Source organism: Sphaerodactylus townsendi, linkage group LG07, assembly GCF_021028975.2.
Source record: "Sphaerodactylus townsendi isolate TG3544 linkage group LG07, MPM_Stown_v2.3, whole genome shotgun sequence".
In the NCBI taxonomy this organism is placed as follows: domain Eukaryota; kingdom Metazoa; phylum Chordata; class Lepidosauria; order Squamata; family Sphaerodactylidae; genus Sphaerodactylus; species Sphaerodactylus townsendi.
This window is the reverse complement of record NC_059431.1, coordinates 98,964,713-98,974,258: the sequence shown is the minus strand read 5'-3', so window position 1 is coordinate 98,974,258 and position 9,546 is coordinate 98,964,713. Positions and strand designations below refer to the sequence as shown.

Genomic DNA, 9,546 nt, shown 5'->3' with positions numbered 1-9,546 from the left:
TCCACTAGGGAAAGATGAGGTACTTTACCCCTCCAATGCAGATGACTTACTGACCAGCATTACCTCAATCTTGTTAGGATTAAATTTCAAAGCCAGTGTGATTATAGTGGATTAAAGTGGAGTAGGATCTGGGATTGAATCAAGCCTGAACTTTCCTGAGAAGCTAAAATGACTATATAGAGGCTATCATACTTCGGTCTATTATGAGAAGAAAACTCACTGGAAAAGATAGTAATGCTAAGAGAAGATGGCAGCAGGAAAAGACAAACACCTCAACACGAGATGGATCAACTCAAAAAAGCAAACCACAGTCCTCAATCTGCAAATCTGTTAATGATGAGACATTCTGGAGGAAATTAATTCATAGGGTTGCCATAAGTTGGAAGTTACTTGAGAGCACTTAACACACATACACAGGCTCTGGGAAACCCAGGTTTGAATCTCTGCTCTGCCATAGAAGCTTGCTGAGTTATCTTGGAGCATAAAAAACAACCATTAAAACATAGGGCAGGAAGGAAACACCAGAGGAAACAAAAGTATTCTAAAATGGGAGAAAGAGGGACCTCAGCTCCAGATTATGTTGGCAGATCTCCAGGTTGTTGAGCGGAAGGTCTTTTCTATAGCTAATAATGCAGTGCCTCCTAATCTAGGTGGCAAAATAAGTAGGTCCAGTGTCAACAAGTAACAAAATTTATTTCAGCACCAGCGTTTCTGAGTCAGAGCCCACTTCAGATGCATTTACTGTGTTGGGGTGATCTGTCTTCTCTTGCACATACTGGGTTACCCTGGAATGGTCAAGGAGGAAATGTTTTCTGGTGAAACCCTTGGGAGATATGTAGAGCGGCTCTGAGTCTTCCTAGATGGAAAAGAGGGGCCAGGGAAGCCAACTGAAAGGCCCACAAGAAAGCCACCAGATAAACAGTGGCTCCTTAAAGGGCTGTAACTCATGCCTCTATGCAAGGCTATGGCATTTCCAGCTGTTGCCAAAGGTGGGAGTGTGTGATGGGAGCCAATATGCCCCACCTGAGCTTCTCACAAGGGGCAGTTTTCCTTACAAGTGAGCAAGTAGCCCTGATTGGGCCAGTGCACACTAGGATCCTATGGCTGAGGATGGTCTGATGCTTCCGGGGAGGGGGGGAAAGGGGGGGGGAAGGGGGGGAAAGGGGGGGAACTAGAACAGGTACACCCGGTTAGGGAGGCATGGGCATTATCTGGTAGATGACACAGAGTGTACCTCAGACTTGAAACAAGGCATGTTTAAACACACTATAATTATTATGCTAATATATGAATTTCTGAATTCAACTTATCTTTTCATGGTGCTGATTTATAAACCTGAACAGTCTGGATTAAGTCTTCTGTCTTTACTGTATAGAAACATTCAGATCGTTTCAAAAGTAATACCGGTAGTACTTTCAAACACAAAATTATGATGTATTTAAAGAATGAACACAATAATCAAGTCTCTTAAAATGTTTATTTAAAGTTATAATGCACAAAATCAAAGAGCTTTAACAGATATAAATACTAAGATTCAAAAATAATGGCACAAATATGAATATAAAACAGAACGTGAGCTGCAAAAATAATTTTACATGGTACTGCTTTCTGATTCCAGTCTTTACATTATCACAATATAAAATATTAAGATATCACATTTTATAAAAAGCATTTGGGACGTTTAAAACATCCACATTTAACATACACACACAGCTAGAATTCTGAATAAAAATCACAAACATGAAAAGCACAATTAGTGCACAAAAGAAAAGTGTGGTTGGCATTTAAACAAACTGAATCCCCCTTGTTTTAACAGGACCCCTATTGGATGAAATCTAAGCAGAAGAAAAGGGAAAAAAAAGTGACTGGTGTAGTGGGAAAAGTATTTTGTTAGATAGACAACTCCTACACATTTTGTCTGTGTTTCATCAGGGGAATCTGTGTGGTAATGTTGCCAGAAAATTCCCAATTCTGGAAACATTTCCCCAACAGATCACCTTGACGGAGCACAGAAAAAAATAAGTAGGGATTGTCAAATCTAATAAAACATTTTTCCCACTGTATCATCTACCACTTTGTTTTCCTTTTCCTTGTTCTGTTTACTGGTGCACTCTGTTTTGGACTTTTGTATTAGTTTTGAAATCTAAGCAGCCAAGAGTTACTGCTTTGCAGATCAATCAGATGAAGTGTTAACCTCAAAACAAATCCAGCGGTTTGGTACCAAGCCTGATGGGAAATAGTGTCTGAATCCAGCACATGAACACTTAAACCCCACTGTCATCAAATCAGAACACGCCTCTTAAGCGCTAAATGGCCAATCAAATTCTGATCTGGCTTATTTGCCTGTTGAAGTCTTTTCAGATGAAAATATTATTCAGCTGTCATTCAAATCAGTCTACGAAAATATTTTAACTAAACAGGTGACTGTTGTCAGGCAACTAAAAATAGAGAAAACAGTGTTTTAGTGTTTTTTAGTACAAGCAACATAATGGTTTTTGCCACTGTCTTTGTCACAGTCTAGTTCTTAGCTGGTATGCTGCTTTCACTTCAACACCACGAACCTCTGCTTCCAATCACCAGCCCACTTCCAATCACCAGTCATTTTAGTTTCTTCTCAACTTACTGAAACTGCTGAAATCTCCCCCACAGAATAAACAAAAAGGACAGTTTCAAGTCCTAATAATGTCAGCCGTGATGATGCACAAGAATCGTTTCAGAACAAGATTACGTTATCTCAGCAAACATGCTTCCCAACTGCATTTGTCACGGAAATACAATTGCAAAACGGGGCATTCACAGACAAGAGTGGCATCTCTCTGTGTTGTGGCTATTGTATGTTTGTTACCCCCAAATATTTTCCCCCACCAAAAGCTTCACTAGTGATTTTCTCCCAGTTGGGGGGGGGGAGCATTATAAGTGAGCAATCCATCTTCCCCTGGTTTCTCTACTGATGTGTAATTTGGCCCTCAGTTTCTAAAATGAAAGAACAAAGCCTAAGAATACTCCAAAATAACAGTGGTGGCAGTTTTCAAAGTCCCCAGTGGCTACTTTGGACCTTAGAAAACTTCCACAGAGCAGTCCTATGCATGATGTAAAATGGGACCGACTGTGTCAAAAGTACTTCTTCTCAGTCATGATACATGCACCCCAAAAAAGTGTTTACGTGCGCTTGTGTGAATTATTGCCAGGAAGTGATGGACATGCCAATATTCATGTATTGCTTTCTTCATGGTATGGGCATTTACAGGGCGCTCCTCAAAAAGGAATCAACAGCATTTAAATCAGTACAAAATCAGATCAATGTTTCATAATAATAATTACTACTTTATTAGTAGCATTCCAGTATCTTAGGCAAGCAGTAAATAACTTGTTCTACAAGCTGAAATGTTACTGATAAAGACTTAGTGTCGAATCCCACCAATTCACAAGCCAGTATTGGAAGAATATGGATAAGCAGCCTGTGCTGTAGGAGGTCTTTCTGTGTACCACGGTGACCATTGCTGATAGCTGTATGGAAAGGACATTGTAGAGCTGAAACAGCTATGTACTGGGTAGGTTTGGGCAAAGTTGAACCTCTGTGATTCTCCAACCCCAAAATGACTATAGGATTGTGAATAAAATGTACTGGACTGCATGTTATATACCATGCTGGTAGCTGTAAGCATAGCTGGAGTCAGCTGGTTCATTTCGTTAGAGCTGAACTCCTGGTACATTTGAGTACATTGGTAACTGCTATCAGTTTGAGAGAAGTACCAAGAATAGGAGGGACAGAATGTCCTGTAAGTATGCATGGAGTAGTTAGGAACATGAGGTGTTTCCTCTATATGTTCATTTTGATTGAAATCAGAACATTCAGCAGAGGTGTGGGTATTTTCAGTGGAAAATGAATCTGAACACAAAGACTCCAGCTCCATGAATTTATTTAATTCAGGTATTTCTAAGGAATCAGAATTATAGGCCAGTGCATGGTTGGGCTCAGATTTTTTTCCATACATCTCCCCATTTCTATCAAGTTCCAGGGGTATGGCTGTGCAATCCATAGGAATCAAACATGAAACATTCCCTGTAACATCTAGTTTCACATCACGGTACTGATTTAGTGTGGGTAGTGCAGAAATATCTTCATTTAATTTTGCTGCTGATGTAAAAGAGACCTTAGGGGAATTCTGTGGAGATGGATCTTTATTTGGAGATACGGGTGTACCTCTTAATGTAAGACCTCTTTTAATACAAGATGCAAAGCATTCCTGATCATTTTCTTTTAAACAATCCCTCTGGACGTTGTTGAAGTCTTTCAGATCTGTTTGATTTTTCTGATTGTTCAACATATTAGAGTTCACTAGTGTAGAAACCTTTGGTGAAAACTCAATATAGTCTAAGGAATCAGCCACTTTCAAACCTTCTGAATGTGAAGGTGAGAGAGATGACCTGTATTTCAAACACTTATCTTTTTTATTCGAAGTATTGTCTGTGGAAATTCTTCTTTGTAGTTCTTCTCTTTCTAATGGCACAGGTCTTGCAGCCTTTCTGCAAAACAGGAAATACATTTTCAGTTTTAGGAAATTCAAAGATATATTACAACAGTACTTTCCAGAATATTTGCTTGGATGTAAAACAACTCCTCTGCCGTAATAATGTTCTATACAAACACGTATTACTGGACATAACTGTATGCAAATGTAAGATGATCCTCACCTTTTATGACATGCCTATAAAAAAGTCTTACAGTTGAGAAAATACTATACACGTAACATCGTAACATGAATGCATATATAAAACAGGACATTTGGGAAGAAGGAGGGGAAGTGGTTTTGGACCAGGGGGTTTGTGGGCAAAGAAACAAGATTCAGGGTGTAGAAGTCATCATTCACATCCATATGCTTTGATATACACTCAATAGCTGTTGTCTCTGGAAGAAGCTGAGTTCCCCACTAAACACCTCTCTGGTCACAATTGTGAGGGATGAGGCCATCAGTCCAGAGAAGCAGGTTGGCAGCATACCAGTGGCAGTACATTGGACAGCTCCAAGGCTGAACTTTGGAGGCAAACTGAATTCTTACACAGTGTATCGGACCCTGAACACACTGCCTGATATAATTAACACAGGAAATAGTTTTATCCTGAGGCCTTTGGTCCATTTCATTAGCTATTGTGTGAGTAGCAACAGTTAGCTACTGAGAACCAGTGCAGTGCAGTACAGGTTAGTCCATGGCTGAGAGGCCGAGGTTCACATCTTCACTCTGCTACGGAAACTTACTAGGTGACTGTGGGATAGCTGCATGCTTTCAACCTAACCTATCTCACAGGGTTGTTGTGAGGATAAAATGGAGGAGACAGAGAGGATGTAACCCACTCTGAGTCTGCACTGGGAAGAAAGGTGGGGCATAAATGAATAAACAGTGAAAGATTTTTCAAGCAAGCTATCTGAGGCTTTTTAACTGAAGATTAAGCTGAGAATTTCTGCATGGGAATTAGGTGTTCAGTCAGTGCCAACACCTGTGGATAAAGCATTCCTCCTTAAAGGAACACTTTGGTTTCACAGCCTTACATTACTGTGTTCCTCTGACACTTCTTGGAGGGTCATGCAATAACTCTGCCAAATGAGACTAAATAACCTGGTGGGGGGAAGTTGGTAGGCCGGGCCTTTCAGGGGCTCTTTTGGAACACTTGGAGACGGAACAAAAGGGGTCTGAGATCTGAATATAGTTATAGCATTCCCTTCTCTATGGGAAGCCAGAATGGTGTAGCGGTTAAGAACAGCAGACTCTAATCTAGAGAACTGGGTTCCATTCCCAACTACTCCACATGAAGCCTGCTGGGTGACCAGGAGCCAGTTGCAGTTCTCTCTGAACTCTCTACCACAAGGTGCCTGTTGTGGGGAGAGAAAGAGAAGGCAACTGTAAGCCGCTTTGAGACTCCTTAAGGTACAGAAAAGAAGGGTATAAAAACTAATTCCTCTTTTTTCCTGACACAAGTTAGGGCCATGACACTTTGATAACACTGTTGCTGGTGCCCACATGAGTCTATTTTATCTGACCAGTAATTTGATCTATTAAAAAAAAGAACAATTGGAATATCTCTTTAGCTGCTTTACTAATTAGATAGGCCATGTGATGTGTGTATCAAACTACTTGCAACCAATCTTTTGTTAATGCCTCAGTTTGGCACTATTGGAATTTCCAAGAGGAAAAGAATACCTTTTTCCCAATTTCAATGGCAGTGGTTACATTTCTCTTGGATTATGAATGTTTGAGACAGATGTTAATATTCTTTTTCTGAAAAACACAGCTGCCAATTCTCTCCCACCCGCCACCTGGATTGGGCCATTAGCTTCCTCTTGAAAAGAATGGAAGGAAAGAATAGTTAAGGAAAGAAAGCAAACTGGAGACCTTTCCAAAAGCAACAGAAAGCTGCACTTGTATGCAGTAAAGATTAGATACTACCTGGTGGCTGTTCAGTAGACCTCTCAAAAGCAAAACTGTTTCTGCCAAATAAGAATACACAAATCAAATGTAATGGGAGAACAGAAACAAGAATGTAAAAGTCTTGCTTAAAATTAAATGTATCCATTTGCTCACCCCAGAACAAACATCTGAGGCAAACAAATGAATCCAGAAACTTACTGAGTTTACTTGAGAAAATGATTTTACTAAAGAATGCAGTTTTGTGAAGAAATTACTTCATGCTCTCCAATATTTTTCCAGCTATAGTTGTAGGCACTGGTATAATAAAATTAGTACATTTATATGAAAAGGCCCATATGGAATTTCAATAAAATATAACTAGCTATGAAAATAAAAAAAGACAGTAAAAACCGCAATGGACATCATGACTTCTCTTAAACCAGCAAACTGTATCTCTGCAGTAAATCAGAATTCTTAAGAAATAGCAAAACTCACTCTCAAATAAGGTTTAGGCAGAAATGTAAGTTCAAACAAACCTTCATGAAGTTTCAAAATACAACCAGTAATTCTGTGCCTCAAAATAAGGAGAACATAAAATAAATCTCAAATAAAAGTGGATATCAAGTGTTTAATCTTGCTATACTTTATTCTGCAAAAGATTTCTATGTTTCTCTGAATCTTCACATTTTGGTTTTATCATAATCATGCCAGTTCAGAACTTAATTTCGCATGACTGGGTAACTTGTGCCTGAATGTGCAATTTGAGACCATTGAAAACATTGAATTTAAAAGTTATAGAAAGACTATCCAATCTGTAGTCGTCCAATCACACAGGCAGTTCACCATATTCAGCAACAGAACATATATTTGACCCAATCCTTTGGTTATGCCAGGACTTTCATTCAGGATTAAAAAATGTGAATAGAAATAAAGGAAACGTGTTCAGATCCTTATTACAATTAACAAGATCTTCTCTCTTAGGAGAGACAACTGAGCTAAACAATTAGAGATATAAAATTTCTGGAAATTTTGAAGCTATGGGAAAAAGCTTTATCTTCTTTTTGGGGGGGTGGGGGGAATAAATTTGTGGGAAAATTGAAATACATGCAAAGTTTACATTTCCATCAAGCTGAAACCTAGCTTGCTGCACCTGTTACAATATAAAGCCTGTACAATTGTATTAATTGGCATATTTATACAACCAAAATGTGTTACAGGAATACCTAAAAGGAAATTTACCCTAATTGTAAGACAACCCCCACTGCAGAAGGTTATACAAAAAAAGCAGATGACCCTGAATTTAATACACATACAAACCCTACAAAAAAGACTGACTTCTAAAAATTGGAACAAGACATTAGATGACTAGGCAAAGGCTGCTCAGTTATCCTTTTTAAAAAGCCAAGGCCTGCCCAAAAGCTCAGAGGAAGGAACAAAAGTTGATACAGATTCACACTGTGAGCCAGAAGCAAGGATTAGTAGAGGACCAAAGGAAGGGGAAAGTAAAGTTCATATTCTCTCAGCAGCAGTGAAGTAGACTCCATCATTCCTGCTGCTTCTTTCGATTCACCAGGGCATGAACTATAGTCCCAAAGTCAGCCACAGCATAATTTCCACTACCACTCCTCTCTGCTGAAGAATGAGTTCAACACATGCTTTCTTCAACACTTGCTACATGCACAGGGAGAAAATCTCCTCTGACATCAACCCTATAGTACCTGACTTTGATGCCTTTCAGCAGAGTGCTCTACTGCCCAAGTTGAAGATGACCTCCCACTCTGTGTCAAAAAAGGTAAAAAATATTATCTTCCTTTCAAGTAGTTATTGAATGTCAGCACAGGATTTAACTATAGTGAGTGCTTCGCACAAGGGTTGTGGCAAATGAGGGAGAGCTACAGAAAATGTTCCCAAAAACATACATCCGTGCAGTTGGTTTATGGTCATAATGCCATTGATTTCTGAACTCTTCATGCTTCTGCTAGAGCACTGAGTTTGACTCAAGATGGCCGAACGAAAGACATGAATGTTATGAAACACATGCCAGATATTACTGTCTTATGGATTTAGTATTGATACCTCACATTCTTGCAGCTTTCTTTTTCTTCTCTCTTTTCGGTGGTCATCAATGAAGCAACAACCTAATAGGTTAAAAACTGCAATTTAAATTCTGATATAAGATTTTTATACACAGCACTTCCTTGGTCAGCTCTCTACGTGTGCTCACATTTGAAAGAACAAATTTGATACATTGCTGTTTTCACTTCATGAGAACTGAAACAAGGCCTGTTACAGAGAGGAAACGGTAAGAAACAGAAATAATTACATTACATTTTAAGTAGCTATTTACAAAGACAAAGACTAAGCTTTGAACAGTGGGCAACAGGCTGCCTATCTGACTATTTATCTGTTCCATATTTATGGTCAAGGAAACTGACTTGATTTCAAATACTCTATAAAGCCAAGCATACCCTTTTTTAATCTGCTGGATGATGCCATCTCAGGCAAAGCAAGAGCAAGGATGTAAGATTTTGGATATATTACTATGGTGTGCATTAGAGAAATGATTGCTGCTTCAGAATAGGTTTCTCAACTTCTCCCTAGGTGCTGGAATGTTAGAACTGAATATTAATTCAAATGCTTCCATACTATCTATATCCAAATCTGCATGTTAACTGTTAAAGCAGGTACCTGCAATCTAAAGTTATACAGCCAAATAGGGATTCATAGGGAACCAAAAAAGAAATTCAAATCTTTAAGATGCACTGTAGGGCAGAGGTCCCCAACATAGTGCCCATGGGTGTCATGGCAGCCGCTGACACTTTTCCAGGGGTCCAGGAAAATGGGTGGTGCTAGGTGGGGCACTTGCCCAGCAAGGCCTCTGACTGGCCACTAGAGCTCCAATTGGCTGGGCAGATTAAAATAAGAACATAAGAAAGAGCCTGCTGGACCAGACCAGAGTCCATCTAGTCCAGCACTCTGCTACTCACAGTGGCCCACCAGATGCCTTTGGGAGCTCACATGCAGGAGGTGAAAGCAGTGGCCTTCTGTTGCTGCTGTTGCTCCCGAGCACCTGGCCTGCTAATGGCATTGTTTCAGTGGAAGATGTCAGCACAGTGTTGGTTTTATTCTCTCTCACTCCTCT

General features: G+C 39.6%; 1 protein-coding gene across 1 annotated transcript in view; it reads right to left on the bottom strand.

The window, feature by feature from the left end:
* Positions 1–1,475: 1,475 nt before the first annotated feature.
* Positions 1,476–9,546, bottom strand: part of TEX15 (testis expressed 15, meiosis and synapsis associated) — a 40,014-nt gene continuing 31,943 nt past the window's right edge. The window contains exons 8-9 of the mRNA XM_048504411.1: positions 8,481–8,542; positions 1,476–4,527 (exon numbers count right to left, since the gene is read on the bottom strand). Coding sequence (XP_048360368.1) covers positions 3,423–4,527; positions 8,481–8,542 — 1,167 coding nt within the window. The 3' untranslated portion in view covers positions 1,476–3,422. The remainder of the gene's footprint in view (positions 4,528–8,480; positions 8,543–9,546) is intronic.